The 20,452-nt window shown below is 35.2% G+C and overlaps 2 protein-coding genes across 6 annotated transcripts in view; both read right to left on the reverse strand.

Annotated features, from left to right (window-relative positions):
* LOC128015431 (leucine-rich repeat flightless-interacting protein 2-like) overlaps nucleotides 1-4,957 on the reverse strand; it is a 40,293-nt gene extending 35,336 nt beyond the window's left edge. For all 4 annotated transcript variants that reach the window (XM_052599250.1, XM_052599253.1, XM_052599249.1 and 1 more), the window contains exon 1: nucleotides 4,366-4,957. In XM_052599250.1, the coding sequence (XP_052455210.1) occupies nucleotides 4,366-4,455 (90 nt within the window). In that variant the 5' untranslated portion in view covers nucleotides 4,456-4,957. The remainder of the gene's footprint in view (nucleotides 1-4,365) is intronic.
* Nucleotides 4,958-8,132: 3,175 nt separating this feature from the next.
* On the reverse strand, nucleotides 8,133-18,874 carry LOC128015432 (melanophilin-like). Of its 2 annotated transcripts, XM_052599254.1 has the most exons (16): nucleotides 18,696-18,874; nucleotides 16,472-16,616; nucleotides 15,596-15,723; nucleotides 14,209-14,430; nucleotides 13,958-14,070; nucleotides 12,925-12,966; nucleotides 12,701-12,759; nucleotides 11,916-12,005; nucleotides 11,718-11,832; nucleotides 11,294-11,490; nucleotides 10,309-10,392; nucleotides 9,976-10,194; nucleotides 9,341-9,511; nucleotides 9,016-9,180; nucleotides 8,500-8,571; nucleotides 8,133-8,401 (listed from the first exon to the last, which is right to left on the reverse strand). In XM_052599254.1, the coding sequence occupies exons 3-16, from the start codon at nucleotides 15,703-15,705 to the stop codon at nucleotides 8,348-8,350; spliced, it is 1,713 nt and encodes a 570-aa protein (XP_052455214.1). In that variant the 5' UTR covers nucleotides 15,706-15,723; nucleotides 16,472-16,616; nucleotides 18,696-18,874; the 3' UTR covers nucleotides 8,133-8,347. The 2 variants fall into 2 exon arrangements, with proteins under 2 accessions (XP_052455214.1, XP_052455215.1); XM_052599255.1 differs by lacking the exon at nucleotides 9,341-9,511.
* Between the last annotated feature and the right edge of the window lie 1,578 nt (nucleotides 18,875-20,452).

Here is a 20,452-nt window from a genome sequence, read left to right on the forward strand (position 1 = left end):
AGAGGCTTAAAGGATGCAGGTCAGTGGGTGATGGCTGGCCAGTCTGTTGCTGCAGTGGAGCAAGGGCTAAATACTCTTTTTCTACTAGGTCAGCTAATTCCCTCCCCCCAATGAGCCAAAAAACCACACCTTTTCCTCCACAAACCCAACTTTTCTGCAACAATAACTCAATAATATTCACAAGTTCCCGAATGTGATCCTAAACCTTTGCGGTCTACCTCCAAATCCACACATTGCTGATGTAATGTTGCATCAGCTGTCCGTCAAAAGTTTGCCTGAGCCTGCATCAGTGCTTCTGCTAGAGATCCTTAAAATATCCAATTGGACGTTCCATGGTCTCACAGGCACATGAGCCATGGCAGGTCTGCAAAACCATATCAAGAGCACCATTTGAAATATAGACGTTTACACCCTTAAAGGCTTTCTGCTTCGTGTCTCAGGAGTCGGAAAATACAAGGGCAGTAAGTGGAAAAAGAGACGAATGTGAACGAAGTCCAAAGTTCCAATGGAATCCACATGTTGTGACTGAAGTAGATGTTAAATTTGGATCATGAGATGTGATTTGTGCTTCTGTGCAACTAAAACACAGTGAAGTGAAATGGCCTCTCTGAATATTTTTACGCAATGTTCTTTGTTCTGATTTAACAAATGTTTTTATTTTTCCCTTAATAGCACATTGGCTAATGCATCATCATCCTGCACATACTAAACTTATTATGATAATGTTACAATTTGAAAATGCATGCACATTGTTCTTGTTTTGATTCAGCACTGGCTGTAGCAATAGCTCCAGGCATAATTTGCTCAAATTTACAGGGCCCAAATATGGGTAGACCCCTCTCCCCTGGTCCCAGTAAAGGACCTCAGAGTCAACCAACCTCCCCATGCTAGTTTGTACCATTTTACTGACTGTAATGTGATGAACAGACCAAACCACCACTGCACATTAAAACAAAGAGTGAACAGCTGAGACACATGCTGCAAAAGCCCAAAAGTCTATGAGCACATTATAACAGTGTTTAAGCTAAATAAAAAAAAACATGAACTCAATTATAAAATGCATGGAAAAGACTATGGGAAGACTTCCAATAATTGTCAAGGCAAAAACTAAAACTTCATTCTGATTACATTAAAACTCCACTACTGCTGCAAACAAACAGAGGAAAGAAAGGTGGTCAAGTTCTTATAGAGAATGATTGTTCTGTAATGCTTTTCCTTGGCATGGCTGTTCTCTAATGCACGGTGTATAAAACCAGCTCAGCCAACAGAGGTGTTGATAATACAGTATTCATTACAGATCAAACATGCAAGTGCTAAAGCTGTCTCACTGGCCCAGCATCTTAATGACTCCATTTCACACTGCACACCTAATTCATGCCTGAGAGAGCTGTCTAATGGGTTGCTATGTGGCTAGGCTTTTTCCAAATACAAAGTTTAGGCATATGTTTAAAAGATTAGTTCACCCAAACATTATTTCCAAATCTGTAGAAATGTAACACAAAAGAATACATTTTGAATGACATACTTTTTGTCATCAATATAATGACTGTGGACAGGTGCTTTTAAGTGTCAAAATTCAAATGCAAACCCATGATAATCTCAGTCTCAAGTGTGCTGTTGCAACTGGATCATTGAGTCCAGGGCTGCATGTCCCGAAAGCATCATAAGCCTAGGCAGGTGGGTTATGTAGCACAGATCATAGTGAAAAAAATATTTGGATTTCTGTGAACAATTCAGGTTTTGCAAACTGGATCAGGTAAATCACTGAAATGATCAGACTTCAGAGCATTCTTAAATCATTTTTGTGCCAGAAAGCTTGAATCAAAATGCATAAATGATTCAGTTGTTCACGAATCAAAAAGGCAGGACAGATGGAATAATCATTTTCGATGAATGAGAACTGTCTGCCTGTTCTTGGATAATAGTTCACACATTGTATGGACAGCATCATATGACTTTTATGGTACTTTTTTGGAGCTTGTTTAGCTTTCATTACAATGAAAAAAAAGATGACCATTGACACCTAGCACAAGGAGGGCAAGACACAAAAGTTAATTGCAAAAGAGTCTGGCTGTTCACAGAGCCCTGTGTCCAAGCACATTAATAGAGAGGTGAAGGGAAGGAAAAGATGTCGTAGAAAAAGCAATAGGGATAAGCAATAGGGATAACCGCACCCTGGAGATAATTGTCAAACAAAACCGTTTCAAAAATGTGGGGGAGACTCACAAAGAGTGGACTGCAGCTGGAGTCAGTGCTTCAAGAACCACTACACACAGACGTATGCAAGACATGGGTTTCAGCTGTTGCATTCCTTGTGTCAAGCTACACTTGAACAACAGACAGCGTCAGAAGCATCTCGCTTCAAAAAGGACTGGACTGCTGTTGAGTGGTCCAAAGTTATGTTCTCTGATTAAAGTAAATTTTGCATTTCCTTTGAAAATACCAGTACCTGGTTTAAGGACCATGATATTCCTGTTCTTAATTGGCCAGTAAACTCACCTGACCTTAACCCCATAGAAAATCTATGGGGTATTGTGAAGAGGAAGATGCGATATGCCAGACCCAACAATGCAGAAGAGCTGAAGGCCACTATCAGAGCAACCTGTGCTCTCATAACACCTGTGCAGTGTCACAGACTGTTCAACTCCATGCCATGCCACATTGGTGCAGTAATTCAGGCAAAAGGAGCCCCAACTAAGTATTGAGTGCTGTACATGCTTATACTTTTCATGTTCATACTTTTCAGTTGGCCAAGATTTCTAAAAATCCTTTCTCCGTGTTGGGCTTAAGTAATATTAAAATTTTCAGAGATACAGAACTTGGGATTTTCATTAGTTGGCAGTTATAATCATCAACATTAAAAGAAATAAACATTTTAAATATATCAGTCTGTGTGTAATGAATGAATACAATATACAAGTTTCACTTTTTGAATGGAATTAGTGAAATAAATCAACTTTTTTATGATATTCTAATTATATGACCAGCACCTGTATATTCCAAAAGCTTGCCTTCTGTTTAAAAATAGAAGAATAACCGTTATATGACTTTGGAATGACACAAAGATAAGAAAATAATGACAAAAAGTTTATTTTTGATTAAACTATTACTTTGACTTTCACTCAATTTCTCTCTGACTTTGGCATTATGTCTGATTGTGAAGTATCTGTGAGAATGCAGAACAAAAAGAAAGGAAAAACATTAGAGGATGTAGAGTTTATTCTACTCTTCAGGGACTGATTCATCCTGTAAGAGGGGTGGTGAGTTTAATAGTGGGTGGGTACAGAGTTTTACAAGAACACAAGGACTAGAGGGCAAATGATGCAAAGCATCATTACTTTTCCATCCCTTTGCTAGAGCTGGAAACGAAATGTCCAAGATACATTTCCACACCACACCCAAAGAGTTTACCTATTAAGGGCACCAATCATCAAGATAAGGTCACGGTCAAACAGAAAAAAATAAGTCTGTTGGTAAAAAAAAAAAAATGGCCATGTGTGGATTCTTCAGTAAGGAAATTCTTTCCATATGTGGTCAGCTTATCCAAAAGGTCACAGAGGTCTTTAAGTAAACCTGAAAACCTGGATATTGTTGCAAAGAACTAAACACAAACCTTTTACCCTTAATATGGAACATCTTTTGGAACATAAGCAATAAGATGACTTCAATTACAATATCAGTTAATTGTTTAATAATAATAGATTAGTATAAATAAAAATAGCAAGAATGACTAAAGCCCTGCACCATACTTTCAAAAAGAAACCTAGCTATCTGTGTCTGTTTTTCATTAAGAACTGAAAACCGAAGATACATCCCTGAGGCTTTTCGGGCCATTTACTGGGTGTGATGTGCCGCATCAGAGCAGGTTCTGACGTCAGCAGTCTGGGACGTTCTCTTAGCTTTTTCGTTTGATCGTTGCTTAGTGACGTCACGCCGCTGTGCAGTTATCCAAACATGAGGATGCCGTTGCTCAACTGCACTAACGCTTTTTGTATATAAGCAATTGTTTGTTTACCACAACAATTAAGCCTAACCTACAGCTGAAGTCTTTCAGTCATGCTAGCAACAATTCAAACTGTGTTTTTGTCATTCATTAGCGCTTAGTAATTGGGAGGAGAGGAGGTACAATATTTCCCATTCACATTTTAAAGGACACGAGCGTCACCATTTTCGTGTTCATTTATCCCTACTGCATGGAAACGGGGAGTGAGGACAGCACAACCGCCAAAACCCTTTAATTATTCAGTAAAATCATTGGATATTCCCATTAAGACTTTAAATACTACAGTATTTGGAGTAAAAGGGCGACATTTTGTGCAGTATGATAAGAGTCTATAGGAGCACGTGAAACGTTGGTTGTCTTACCTCTCGAGCTATTTGACTGAGAGTATCATCCTCCGCCGATAGTTTCTCCCGGTTGGAAATTCTTTTCCTCCCCGTTACTTGCGTTGCCATTTTAAATTCCCTTATAATCTGACACAAACTTCTACAAAAAATGACTTCGCCAAATTGAAGTGCTGTCCAGTTGTGTATAGATCAAAGAGCACCATTCAGTGTGTCATGAGCAACGTTAATAAATGGTTATATTTGTAACGACTACAAACAAATATGTGTAGAGCACTAGGACACATCCTCCCTTTGATTCCCCGTCGTCTCCATAAACCGCATGAATATATGGCGGGAGCCTGTTGCACATTCAAACGGCACATCGATATGTCAAAACATCACGGATAGGATGGAAGATTGGAAGATGACAGTTTGCTGATACGCCATGAGTAGGCTACGATAGGCATTCCCGAGAATATAGCCGGTCATCCCTTAACATTTCTTCCTACGTTAGTTCGGTACTTCAAACCAAATGAGGAATAAAGTCATCTGTCCAAAGCTGCATTTGTTTCTAGGTCAAATCGAACCAGTATGAAGATGAGCGGCTCTCGGATGAGAAAGAATACACAGCAGCCCAATGTGCGGGACTCTGCGCGAAAAGTGGGCGGCACTTGTGGGCGTTACCTGACATTTGAATTGTAATTATTTCCGTCTTCTAGCATATTAGGGCAAGTTCGCAAATATGATCCATGGGTCATTTCATCTATCTATCTTTCTATCTATCTATCTGTCTGTCTGTCTGTCTGTCTGTCTGTCTGTGTGGTCTGGGCTAGTGCATTAGCTCCACCAAGAGGCTTTATTAGACAATTAAAGTTGATGTGCTACTGGTGCATCGTTTCATGTCATAATTTTCATGGTCGTTGTAAAAACAGCCCCTAAAACTTTATATAAACCGTTTATATATCTGACTTATATGTGTTATTTTTTAACCTCAAATATATCAATGTCATTATCTTATTTCCTATGTTTTAATACTTTATTATTTCAAATAATGTATTTTCAAAATTCTAACTAGGCCTATAATAAATTGAATTACAGAGATAATTAAATAAATGCAACTACAATGGCAAGGTTCATGTGTATAAGATTAAACGCGTTAGTCTTTTTATACATACTGCAGTCTAGAGGGCAGCACAATCCTAGACAATTGACCACGAGGAGAATGAAATATTTTTTTTTGTAATAAAACTCCCTTTTGTGAAAGCCAGCCCAATCTAACTATTAATACAATTAATGAATAATAATTTAGGCGTAAGTAAAACGATCCACGTGATAACCTCTCACCTGACAACCTCATGGGATGATCCATCACGTTCAGACAACTTTAGGCCTAATTTAGTGCACTTCCAGGATACTTTCTGATTCGTTCAGTCGCGCATGCACAAAATTGTATAGGTTCTGTACTGGAATTAGTAGTTCACCTGTTTCAATCAATGTCTGAGCCGGAAAGAGAATTGTTTAGTTCATCTCATGATTCGGGTTTTCGAGTTGTTCCTTTATCACGTGACAAACCCATAAGCGTAACCAATGCAGTCTGAGCTGGAAAGAAAATTTATTAGCTCTTTTTATTTATTTTATTAAAGGTACCAAAGATAAAGTACAGAGAATGTCAATATTGCATATAAAGAAGTGGCATTACATGCAAAGCACCATTTACAAACGTATGTAAACACAAAATAAATAATATTAAATGAAAGCTATAACAAAATAAATTAAAAACAGCCTTAAGATTTTTGGAAGATTAAATAGTTTGGATATACTGTTGAGCCTCTTTAAAAAAACAAATATATATATATATATATATATATATATATATATATATATATATATATATATATAGGATTTTGATGAGTGAATTTACTGCGGTGAATATGACATTTTCCAAGAAGTCATAATAGGTTAAAAATAAAATATTCGTTAATTTTGTCTTTATGAATATTAAAGAAGCCAAACAGCACATTCTTAAAAAGCAAAGAGAAACCCTGGAGCACACTGCGATGGATAAAATTAGAGAATTCAATCCAAAATAGTTGTGTGAGGACAATCCCAAAAGATCAACAAATAGAACAGTTTGTCTGACTTAAACCTTTTGAAAAACACTTTAGCTGGGTAAAATCTGTATAACAGTTTGAATGAGATTTCTCTAACCTTGTTATTATGTATTCCAAAGACAGAGTCCATACTTTTTTCCCATCAATATGATCAGCCACATACCTCAAATAAGACACCAGATATAAAGTTGTTTCAAGCTCTTTTTGAAAAAGAGATCTAATCTTATAGTTACATGATGAAGGATGTGACAAAAAGATTCCTTTTCCTACTGGGATTTCAAATGAGTCTAGAAATAGTGCTCGATGATCTAACAGAGTCCAATATATATATGGTGAGTTAAAAGCATAAAAGCATAATGGCTCCTTTAGGAATAGCGCCCATGACAATGGAGAATTCTTAGCGAGTTACTGGAAAATTACATTTACTTAAGAATTTTTTGTAACTTAAAATAAGACCTTCCGAGTTAGATAACTGTGAAACAACCAAAATAATTCTAAAACCAGTTATTATTTTCTGTTATAAAATGTCTTGATTGTTCCAAATGAAGTACTGGTGAGGGGAGAAATTGTGCTTAAAAATTAATGACCATGCAAGTAATGCCTGTTTATGAAATTTAGATAAATTGTAAGGGATTCTAGCAAAATAAATCAAGGAAATTCAACCCACCATAATCATGTGTTCATTAATACAGACTTCTTAACATAATGGATATTGTTTTTCCAAACAAAATTAAACATGATTTTATCAACTGAATTAGAGATTTTGTTGTCCACATACAGAGAGAGTGCGTGTATGGAAGCATTAGCAAGCAGTATTCTGACTCTCAAGGTCAAGTCTTTCTGCAACCATGCATTGAATCTTCTTTGAGCTTTTATTAGAACTGGGTCCAAAAATAATTGATTAGTTCATCTATAGAGTCATCAGGTTTTTCGAGTCATTTATCCATCATGTGACAGGCCCATAAGCTTTAACCTGTGCAGTCTGAGCCAGAAAGAGACTTAATAATAATAACCAACTCTTTATTACCTTTGTTTCAACATTAAGGGGTATAAAAAATAATAATCATGACAGAAAATCATGCATTTATAAACTGTTAGAAGTAAAAAGCTACAGTTTGAGACAGGAAATGCAGTAACTGTAAGAGAAAATAATACTTATAATAATGATGGTGATAATAATAATGACAATTCTCTTTGCATTAAACAATGCATTAGTATAACGCTGATGGGTCTGTCACATGATAAAGGAATGACTCAAACCTGAAAGACCCATGAGATGAACTAATCAGTCCTCTTTCCGGCTCAGACTGCATTGGCTTAGATAAGATAAGAGGTCAGATAAGGTGAGGTGAGCTAATCAATGAATTAATCTTTTCTGAATTGCATTATAGTTTTGTATTGTTTGTAGATCAACGTTTGCATAAGTACTAGTAGACATCAGGGAAGTAACACGTAACATTTTAATTATATTTGATAAAATTAATTTAAATGACGCAAAAAATGATTTGTAAAAAGATTTGTTCTTTTTACTGAATGAGACTCAAAGGTCCGAGTCGGTAAAATGATCTGAACTTCTCATCACTACCAGAGATGGGTAAGTGTTAGATATTAAATAATTTGAAATGTATAGCTTAATAAAGTGACATCTTTAGTGTATCTCCAAAAATACTATCTATGCACTGAAGAAAAAAAAAATTGACATACCAACTTTATTATTAAAATCTCAAAGTTGCCAAGGTACAAAAGTCAAAAGTACCTTGACAAAAGTTTACTGGTGCTAAGTCAAGATCTGTGTCAAAAATCTTGAACATACGATAAAGCACATTGTCAAGTAATATAGGCACAGATATCTTGATATAAGGAATATGTAAGACTATGCTGAAGAAGTAAACGTAATGTCCTGGATACACTTAAAAGTGTACTCTGTCTTGGGAAAACTTCCTTTTTTGTTGTATACTCAGTGCCTGAAAGAAAATATGACCAAAAACGCATAATTAGTTCAAATCTGCAAGAAACATGAGTCAATACATTTTATTTTACTAAGGCTGTTTGTTTAGATCACCTTTTTCTTGGCTTGATCAAATGATAATCCTTTAGCACTTAGAGCAGAAATCTTGCTCTCAATGTCTGAGACCTGATAAATAAATGAATAAATAAATAAACACATACAGACAGATAGACAGATAGACAGATACATACAATAGAGGGAAGTACAGTAAGGGAAGTCGTGGCCTAATGGTTAGAGAGTCGGACTCCCAATCGAAGGGTTGTGAGTTTGAGTCTCGGGCCGGCAGGAATTGTGGGTGGGGGGAGTGCATGTACAGTTCTCTCTCCACCTTCAATACCATGAGCAAGGCATCGAACCCCCAACTGCTCTCCGGGCGCTGCAGCATAAATGGCTGCCCACTGCTCCGGGTGTGTGTTCACAGTGTGTGTGTGTGTGTTCACTGCTCTGTGTGTGTGCACTTCGGATGGGTTAAATGCAGAGCACGAATTCTGAATATGGGTCACCATACTTGGCTGAATGTCACGTCACTTTTTAAAAAATAGATAGATAGATAGATAGATAGAAGCTCACCTCACTCTCTGTGCTCTGAACCTTAGCAGCTGCCAAAGCAACCTGGTCCTCCAGTTCAGAGAGCTCTGAATCAGTTAACGGGCCGCTGTATTGATTCTTAGCATTCTGCTCAATCATGTGCAACTTTTTTGCCATTTCGAAGGATGTCCCTGCACTCATGTACACCTGCAGTAAAAAAAAAGGAAAAAGAAAATACAGAGTTCTGATCAAATAGCTTATATACCTTAGTGATATAAACTCGCTTGGTTATGCCAATGACATTCCAAGTGTGTAAACTCGCTCCTTCAAACAAATATAAAAGTATCTATTAGTGGGATCAGCTTACATTTTCCTCAAGTTCCCTGAAAGCATCATCAGCCTGCTTAAGATCTGTGACCGCTAACTGAGGTCTGTCATTAGGATTTGAGGGGGCCAACTCGTTCATAGCGCTTTCAGTGGCATTAATTGTTCTTAGAATCTCAGTTGTGATGTCGCATAGGGCCGCCGCGGTGGATCTCTGAAAGCAATTAACCGAGAGGAGAGAAGCCTCATCAGCAAAAATCCTAAAAATGACTGTAGTCAGGTATTAGTGTTGCTAAGGTTATAGCTAAACGAGGCATAAGTGTTGCTAATGCTTCATGGTCTTTAGATAAGACACTGATTAGTTATGAAAATAACCCAGGGGGACTACAAACTTCTTTCCGCTGTTTCTTTACCTATGCTTATAAAGATGCTATTGATAAAATTAAGCTTTTTACAATTATTAATAAAGTATTTGTGCTCTGGTATTCTAAAAAAAAAATATTTTAGCGACAATATGGCAAGCTTGTAATAAGTTGTGTGACTTTTAAAACCCACTTGTATTCCACTGGTAGCCTTGATAATGTGATACCTGAATCAGCATAAAATATATTTTATCAGGAAAACCTTACCTTGGACAAAGACAGCATCTGTGGATGTTTGTGTTATCCGAGTCCTCACCTTTTGTGCTTCAGTGGGCATTTCATCACTGGAGGAGCTCAAAGGTTCTTGGGATATAGGGGCCATTGGTGCATGGTCCCCCCTCACAGCGGGCCCTTTGGAATGAGGAGGTATTTTCGGCTCATCCTCGTCAGAGGACAGTGCCTTGTCACTCATCAGCTCATCTAGTTTTCTCCTCAGCTTCTCCTCCTCCATCTGCCCTGCTGTGGGCTGGACAGGCTACAGACATACACAATAAGTACTTAATATTAAATTCATGAGATGGACCTACATGAAACTTTTTCAGTGTGAAGGGCATATCTGCTATGTTCTACTTAGAGACTTTACTCATACCTGATCATGAGGCAAAGTCATTTTCTCTTCCAGTCGATTTAAGAGACTCTCAATGGCAGACATTCTCTTGTTCAGGTTATTGATCTACCTCACAGAAACAGAAAAAAGCACAATTGCAGAGTGGTCAAATGATGAATTTAACACAAGGTAGTCAGACATTTGTCTAAGTCAAAAAAGTGGAAATCATTCATCATAATCAATCATACTATAATAACAGTCAAAACATGAGGTGACTAAAACTAATCTAACCCATAATTATTTATTAAAAGGTGCAATTAAAAAACAACTGTACTTTTAAAAGATGCATTACTGTTTCTGGAATCGGTAAGATTTTTAAAATTGAGTTTCTTATGCTCACCAAGGATACATTTATTTGTAATATTATGTACAGTAATATTGTGAAATTTAAAACAATGTGTTTATCTCTTTTTTAAATATAATACAAAATGTAGTTTATATCTGTGTTGGCAAAACAGTCTTCAGTGTCACATGATTCTCCAGAAATGATTTTAATATGCTGATGTGGTGCTAATTAACATTTTTTTATTACACAGCAGGTTATAAATGGTTGCATTGCTTAATACTATTGTAGAATATTTGATGCATTTTTATTTCTAAATTATTCAATGAATAGAAAGTTCAAAAGAGCAGCATAAATTATTCAGTTTCTAAGTCTTTACTGTTACTTTATTCCTTGCTGAATGAAAATCTTAATTTCTTTAAAAAATAATCTTTCTGACCCCCAAACTTTTGATTGACAGAGTATGTTTAAAATCTTGCACATCCACATGAGCCAAAGAATCAAGTCATATCAGTATCAGTCAAGGAGTGGCCTTGTTTAAATTCAGAAACCTCCCTATCCTTAAATATCTCCTCTAACTGTGAATAGAGCATTTCTTCAATGCTAGCTCAACAAACAAAATATTTTGCACTTTTATGTATTATTCAATTTCCAATGTGAAGAAAGTCCCTTGATCTCTGATACCGGTGGTGCACTCTGATGAATGTTTTCTTGAGATGATGCTCGACTGCGGCGTCTTGGGGGCAGCTGGTAGACAGGGTATCGTAACATATCTTCCTCCTCTGAAGTATCCAGATAAATCTGGCGTGGAGCCAAAGAGGAGTTGATTTTAGAGAGCGAGCGAGCGCGTACCATTCTGTTTTCAGAGTGCATGCCATCATCTAAAACAGAAAATCAAGGGGACAAATTAGCTATCAGTTTAATGGCATTTAAGGATGAAAATCAATCAAAGATCCCAGATTTCCAGATTGTTCTGGTTTTCACACAAGAAAGAAAGAAAGAAAGAAAGAAAGAAAGAAAGAAAGAAAGAAAGAAAGAAAGAAAGAAAGAAAGAAAGAAAGAAAGAAGAGAAAAATGACAGAATACAGACAGAATATGTTTGCTTCACCTGGGCGTGAGAACCTATCGAGACTTTTCCTCCGGTTCATGCGATGATGATGGTGATGGGACATCTCAGAGTTGTATTCTACATCATTCCGCTGACCTCTGTCTTCGTGCATGTTCTGGAGAAGAATGAAAGTGTCTATGATGCCTGAGTGCCCTGTTCCACAGAGTGGATGTTTAACAATATCAGCTTTCTCAATACCTGGATAGACTGTCTGCGAGAATGAGTGGTATAATCATCCATGTCAAGATCCATGGGGTGGACAGAGAGAAGACGCTTGGTCTTTCGTTTCTGTGAAGAAGTCAGGACAATTTAGCTTATATAAAACATGAGTGACAAAGACTTACAAAATACTGGTTTAAGAGAGCTCTTTTATCATAATTGCACACTTTAAAATATTACCACTCTGCTTATAGACAATTTTAAACTTATTCACAGTGATTTATGATATGATGTATAGCATTTAACTGCAACATAAGTATCATGCCTTTCAATGAGCCACTTCAGCCAAGTGGATTTTGAATGTAACTTTTGTATCTTTAATAATTCAATTGCAGAAAAAAAAGTGTTTGTCTAATTGTTGTGGCAGAAATCCCTTGCACAGATAATTTGCTTTAAACTGTAGATTTATGGAGAGGGGGGAAAACACCTGTAGGCTAAGTCAATATAACTCATTTCTGTTTATTTTGGTAAATCGTAATTTTTAAATCATAGTTATGGCTTTATCTCATAATTTCCAACTTTAAGTCATAATGATTTAGTATGTCATAATTTTGACTTTTTATTTCATAATCATGACGTAGTACACTGTATTTCATAATTTGATTTTATTTTGACTTTTTATCTCATTATTAGTTATGATTTACCAGTTATATTTTTTTAAAATAATAAGCCATTAAGTTAATTCACCAAGGGGAAAGCCTAAACAAAGCCCTTGAAAGGCATATTGAAAAATAAATTCAAAAGCATTATAAAATTGAGTCTACCTGCTTATAATGTTGAGCTTCAGATGCATCCAAATGTTCATCATGACCATTATATACATCTAAGAATAAAGCATAAATTATATATTATTCAAAAGAGAATGCATAGTTTCAGTACTGATAAATGTAAATAAGGCTTGGCCAAGTGCTCTTAAGCTTTGCTCTGTGACAGCACCAGCTATGCTCCTGTTGTTTCCTTCACAGCATGAATGTATTTGTGTACTCACTGCGCACATCAGTCATGCTCTGTGTGTCATCATCACGGTGCCCTAAAGAAACAACGGACAATGACTTGAGTCTTGTGCAAATGAGAGTATTTAACTCATTTATCAGGCATTTTGAACAAATAATTCAAAGAGTAATTAGTTGTTGCACATAATACCACAGCAAAACTAATAAGAGCAAATATATTGAACCTACAAAATGGTAAACATAGAACATTAACAGTTTTACAGTTGTCAGCTTTATCCTTGGGGTGTAAAATCTACACCTCCATTTGTGCATTCAACCAAGGTTTCTCATTTTTCTCTTTAACATGTCCTGTCATGCAAGTCTATAAACAACATCAGCAAGTCAGTGCCCCAGACACAGCATGTGACCCAGTTATGGCCTAAGCACTTGGGACACAGCCAATAGACAGAGTTCTTTAAATTCAACTGAGTGATAAACAAATCCACTTGGTAACTAAATACACACAGGCATCTAACGATAACACATGCGTTGCACCATTGCTGTCTCTTGCTGTTCTTCATCTGAAAGGCAGTGTATACAGGCTTTACATATTTACTATATATATTTACATATTTACTAATGAGAGGAATGTTTGTTGAAATGTGTTGAATGTGAAATTATTTTAAAATTAAAATATATATTTTTTTGTACTATGCTGTAATTACTGCCATAGTTTTATATTAGCAGAAGCTTAAAGATAATATATTTACATTAATTTAGCAGGTGCTAAAATTATCAAATAAGTTCAATTGAAAGACAAGTTAGTAATATGTCATGGATAATGTACAGCTAGGTCATGATTGCAAAATAAACTCCTTCAGGGTGATATAAGACCGCTCTAATCCAAGGCTAATCATCATGCCAGGGTTTATTTTGCATTAATGACCGGCTGACTGTACATTATCTCTTCTTAGCACTCACTTGCTTGCTTAACCACTTAAAATGACTGGGGATACTGAAACAGGGTGATGATGTGGCAGCTCATTTCGACACAATAAAGGTTATCGGGAAGCTTTTAATAGCACTCACCCTCTTCATTTAATCTCTTGTACAGTGACCTCATCACTTTTGCGCTGCCAAAACGCTTGAAGCGAGAGTGTATATTGTCATGGTACCACCCCAAGGTTCCAATTTTCAGGACCCTGCATATAGAAAAAGATTTTGTGCGAAGACTTAATATCAGGGATTAATTATATACATAACTTTATAGTTTACCTAAGAGAATAAGCTGTAAAATGTTTCCATTACATTTGTAATCCAATGTTGGAACCTTTTCTAACCTGGACATGCGGCAGGGGTCGCATACCCAGCCGTGCTCCTTCTTGTTGTAGCGGCTGCAGGTCTTGCAGGTGTAGAGTTTACAGTCCATACACTGCCGTTTGCTGTTCACCAGGAACTTAAAGGGCTGCAGGCAGCGGATACAGTGAGAGTCAGTCAGGTTTGTCTGAGACCCCAGGAGCTCCCTCTTTGTTTCTTCCCTCTCGATCTTAGATTTAATCTCACTGTGGTGTAATACAAACAAACAGAAAAACAAATTACATACATGATTAAGTCACTGAAAAAGCTTTGTGGTTACTTTCTGAAGGCAGGCTTGGCTTAGCCCTAAACTAATAAACTGATACCATTCCCTATTATGGACACACAGTATATCTGTACCATATCTTGACACCCAATATTAGAGATGTTTTAATTTATCTGTACTGAAGGGTATATGATTAACCGTGGATATTGCTTCTGTTTTAACATTTAAATTACCTCTGCCTTCATTTGTGTTCATTTACGTTAATCCTTAATAACACTTATAATTTACAAACCATGTTAAATATCATCTTTAGAAAGGTGCAAGGTGATTAGGAATGTTAGATGATGTACATTATAACCTTATGATGCCTGAATTCACTGGTGATATTTAAAATGACTAATTTTAGTTTTTGGTTTTCCATGTTTGATTTATTTAAACAAAACTTTACAGAATTATTTAATATAATCCGTAAAATAAAACATAATTTATATGATTATCAACTCTGCCAGGATTTTTAATATCAGTGCCTCTCTGATTTTTATATCAAGACTCAAAGAGTCCGTTTGTGAATGCAATGTTTTCAAAACCTTAGTAAGTCACACAAAGTAAATTTTCCAGTATATTCAACATAATGCATTAAATTTGCATTACAACACATAATGGGTGTTGTAAAAGAGCATGATCAATAATTCAACTTGAACTGAAGCCATATAAAAACTGTCCTTCCCAACAGATAGAAACGAACATATTCCAAATAACAATTCAATAGCCACACAGAGACCTCCTTGTCCAAAAAGAATAGAGCTCTGGGGCATCATGTTTTCCCAGCCAGTGGAGAATGGTGTGATCAGGCCTTGTGACTGTACCATGATCATCATGATGTCTTTACAACAGCAGCCTTTCACGCATTGTGGCCTTTCTCATAACATTGCTCCGCTAGCGTTTACTAAAGACAGAGTATAATATATAGATAAATATAGAAGAAATAATGCAATTGTACCTCTCAGTTCACTAAACCATTTGTATATTTTGGAGTCAGTGCTGGCTGGCTCCAATGACATATATTAACCAATGAACCAGTGTTAAATCATGTCCAATTTGTTTCTATGGTAACATAGATTAATAATGTAATTTAAAGTCCTTACCTGAGCCTCTCCTCTTCCTTCTTCCTGAGGTCAAAATCTCTTTGAATGACCTCCCACACATGTTTGGCCTCCTCTTCTGTTAGTCTGGACAGGTCCAACTTATTGTCCATATTCAGAGGTTAGTTGATCTTTTTTTAAACAAAATAAACAGTAAACATGACATATATAAGAAGTCTATGGATAATGCGAGTCTTATCATTCATAACAGGTTTCCATTATGAGCTACCAGAATATGCAATATGATCATATACAGTATGAATCACTGGAGTCATAATCATAATCAAAAGTTCATTCGTTGAGTTTGACTGTTTTCAGTCCAGTCTCAGCTGTTCCTTTAGATAAAAATACATTTAACTACTCTCAACATGTCTACAAAATATTTTTTATTCTGTAAACACCTGTATCAGTAATTCAAATGAAGTTTTGGAAATAAGTGTTAACTTATTAAAATAAATTAGAGCACAATAACGGCAATATCATTCATGAATAAATAAATAACATGCTGAATGATTTTCTTTAAATATCAATGAGACCACTGCTGTGTGTAAATGTGGTACTGCTCTCATTCTAATAGTGCACTGATTGTCATGGTTCCTCATAGAAACAACATTCATGATGTGATCATGTAATAATTTCAGTCAGTGCTATGAGTAACTGAACCCAGGAAATGAATCAGAGTCTGACAGATACCTGCTGCGATCAATAGAAAATTGCAGTGTGATAGCATGCATGCACTCTTCACATTCATAACTTTAATGCAGTAAGAATAATTGATATAATATAATTGAAATAATTTACTTATTAAAACATTAAAACAAAAGCAGGCTTTATGCTTACAGAAAAAGTTTCTTAAATGATAATGAAGATTTTGATTACCTTGCTTGCAGACAAGTAACTGCTCTTCCCAAGTCTCTCGGGATGAGGCAGATAATGTGAGGATAGTCAGAGGTATGGCAATCATAATCACATGTCTACTTTTTCAAATGAATTGTGGAGGAGGAAAAGATCCACCCTTTCCTTGCTTGAAATAAACAGAATAATGAATGCATTAAAATCTGGTATCTGAGGAGAGATTATTAGTATTTGTATTTTATTCTTTGTTTTTGTCGTATTGATCCTTTTTTTAAAACGTATTTTATTGAACAGTAAACAGTTGGTTGAACATTAGCCTGTTTTACTATGTGACTTCTGTTTAATGTTAATGTAGTAAAAAATATATATTTATTTATTTATTTATTTATATATATGTTGCTTTCTGTCTATATGGTATGATTTTTTTTCTTTGTTGTCAGTAGGCATTCTTATTAGAGGAGATAGAGGTATGACATAATATTCTTCTATAAGTTGTATTGTAAGTAAACTTCATTGGTTCTTGCACATCAAGCCATCACCTTCGATCTTCTGTTTACTATATTTGATTTGCTCCATGCATGTGCATCAATTAATAGACATTTGGGAATAAAAGCCTAAATAAAATCTGTCCATTACATTAAGTGATTGTGTCTCTTCAGAAGACTTTAAACTGCACTGTAAAACCTGACAAGTTCACTTAACTCAATTTTTTATTTTATTTTTTTAAACAGATTACATCTAAAATTTTAAGTCAAATTAACTTAATATTTTTAGTTCAATAAAATATATATTTTTAAGAGTCTGTTACCATATCACTGTAAACCCAAATAAGTTCACAGAACACATAAGTTTAAAAATTACATTACATTAAAAATTACATTTCCAGTTGCCTTAAATTATCTCAGTTATCTTATAAATATTTCTCAACTTATAATTAGAGAGTACTTCACTCAAAATTTTCTGTATTTGTAACTCATAATGTGGGAAATACCCTCAAATATAGTCTATTGTTGTCCATCCTAAACCTAACCAAAGGCTCTACTCTTCACCACAACGGTAACACTACAAAAACAACATAATAGAAACATTTGTAAGTTCTGATAACACAACATTTAAGTACTAACTTAAGTACTAACTTAAGTCCCTCTATGTTAATCTAAAACATAGTAAAAACACACAAAATAACACTTAATTTCTACATTTATTTTCCTTGTTTTCTGATGCAAAGCATGCTGGGAACTTGAAAACGCAATAATTTTAAGTTCACCTTACTACAACAATTTTGAGTTTACAGAACTTATTTAAATTAAGTCCAATGAACTTTCATTATTATTTGAGTGCAATTAACTAATTTCATTTGATTAATTTAACTGTTCGGTTTTACAGTGTGCTTGATTTATATGATTTTCTTTTATGATCTTTTTATGAACTTTTTATGAAGCATCGAAGAATTTGTGTTATGGACTTTCAGTTGGAGGAACAAAAATCTCAGGTTTCATTAAAAATATCTTAATTTGTGTTTAACTAAATAATTTCAGAACAACATAAAATAAAATAAAATATAAAAAATGTGTGGTTAAACTATACCTTTATGTGTACAACAATTAGTTTCTGTCATTGAATTTGATTTGGCTAATTGTCTTTCAAAGAGTGCTAATAATTACTAAAACTACACTGATTTCACATATTGCACCCCTACAGCTGCTTGTTTTTGTGGAACAGATCAAGCTGTGTAGTGTGGAGTGGAAGCAGAGCAAGGAACAGAGTTTGCCTGGAGTAGATTTTTCAAAAGTGTATAAACGCATGGAATATAATGCATGGGTATTAATTACATGTATAATAAACTTTTCTATAAAGCTTAATGGCAGACGTGATGACATTTAGTGTGACACTCGTCCTCATGCTTAAATTTAGAAAAAATTAAGATAATTTGTATTGCCATGTTCAACCATTTGAAATCCAAAATCAAAATCAATAGTAGCTTGTTTTCCCTACGCTTTTAATATTCCTGGAACTTTTGTGTTTTATAATAACTAGTTTTACAATTATGTGACTTGAGTAAGTAATGCTGGTGCACTCTACAGTGCCTATGAGGCATATGGCAAGATGACAGTGTGAAAGATTCTATTTACTGTACGCCCATCTATAGGCAATGTCTGTGGTGGCTAAAAATGAATGTGGGATAGTTTTACACATCATAGTGCAGTCTTCGATGTGCACCCTGCAATACCTCAGTAAGGTTTCATACCTTTTGTTGTTTTCAAAGTGACGCAGCAGTTACTATCCTTGTGTTTAGTAGATAAACAAAACACCTGCATTGGTGTTTCTGTTATCAGAAAAGTCCATCTCCAGAGCTGTGGTTCAGGCAAAAATAATAAAAGAAAATACTGTTTTATTCATGTTGTAGGTTAGGAGGTTGAATGAGAAGGTGCCCTTTAGTGCACTGGGGCTAGACTATGGGCAAGCTGATTCATTACTCTAAAATTAGCCCCCATGTATTGCTCTGGCCTTAGGTGCTGGCTAGGGGAAGTCCTGTTTTTATTTAAGGAAGCATTGCTGATCTTTCAGTGACTTTTCTAATGTACCAAATGGATCTTTGCACACACTTGTTGAGTATGTTGAGCTGTAAAGTATGAGTTTCTTAAAAGTAAATGTGGTTAAATAAGGAAGAATGAAACAGACAGATTAAGGGGTTAGCTGTAACCAGAGCCAGAAACGAAAGCACCTAGTGTGGGCAAAATTATTTCATGCTGTAACCAAGGTGTTGTTTAAACAATATTATTTTGAGTTTGAAGTTAATTTACTTATGGAAAATAAGATATCTCTATTAGGAGTGAAAAAAATATACAATATCATGTCACAATATATTGCAGGAAAAAAATTAACAATATGTATTGTGGATATTGACCATTTGTATTGTGTATAGTTCAGCCAAAACAAAAGTTTAAAATATAAATTTAGCATAAAATATGGTAAACCCAAAATGTTACATTTGAGCTTCCATGCTAATTATTATTAATGAATCAAAAATAAAATACATTATTAAATAAAATACAATATCTAAAACGTTTTAAATGTAATCAGGGACAGAGTGCAAGCATTTGTGTCTAACATGATACTGAACTCTTTAGCCAAGATTATTATGAATATTTCTATTTTTGTGCCACCGTACATGGGCAAGAAGGACCCCTGTCGCATGTCCAGGTTAGAAAAGGTTCCAACATTTAATTACTCTTAGGATAATGATCCAAACCTTCTCAAGGCCTGAATTTTGTTAAACAGCACCTTTAGTTGACTGATTATAATACGTCTTCAAATAAATATATAACTATATATATATATATATATATATATATATATATATATATATAAAGTCTATTTTGGTTAGGTCAGTATCAAACTTGGTTGTTTGTTTGTTACAATTCTAATATTTGTATACTGTTATTGTACTTAAAATTATGATTATTAATGTGCAAGTTGTGTACATGAATCATTTGTTTTATGGAAAATCATGGAAGAACACCTTTAAATAATTTGTTTCTAGAAGAAGGTTTTGACCTGCACATGCACACACTTCATCTCGTGCCAGTGGCCTCCAGTGTGTTAGAAACATGACAGCTGAGCCTCAAACTAAACAGATAAATATACATGACAGACGTGAACAACACTATTCACAGCAACTCAGGCTAACATACTTGGAAAGTTTTAAATCAAGAGGTCAACCCTGCAAACAGCTGTTATTTTGACCAGTAGTGGATAAAGTACTTTAAAGCCATACTTAAGTAAAAGTATAGATATCTTACAAGAAAATGACTTTGGTAGAAGTTAAAATCACTAGTTTGTTTTCTTTTGTTTAAAATATTACATGAGTGAAAGTTCTAAAGTATGTGATAATTATTTTACTTAAAGCTGCAGTCGGTAACTTTTGACGCTCTAGTGGTTAATAAACAGAACTGCTTGCGTCTTGCAGAAGAACATCGTAGCCGGAACTACTTTTCTCTATTT

The sequence above is a fragment of the Carassius gibelio genome, chromosome A6 (genome assembly GCF_023724105.1).
Source record: "Carassius gibelio isolate Cgi1373 ecotype wild population from Czech Republic chromosome A6, carGib1.2-hapl.c, whole genome shotgun sequence".
Taxonomy (NCBI): Eukaryota; Metazoa; Chordata; class Actinopteri; order Cypriniformes; family Cyprinidae; genus Carassius; species Carassius gibelio.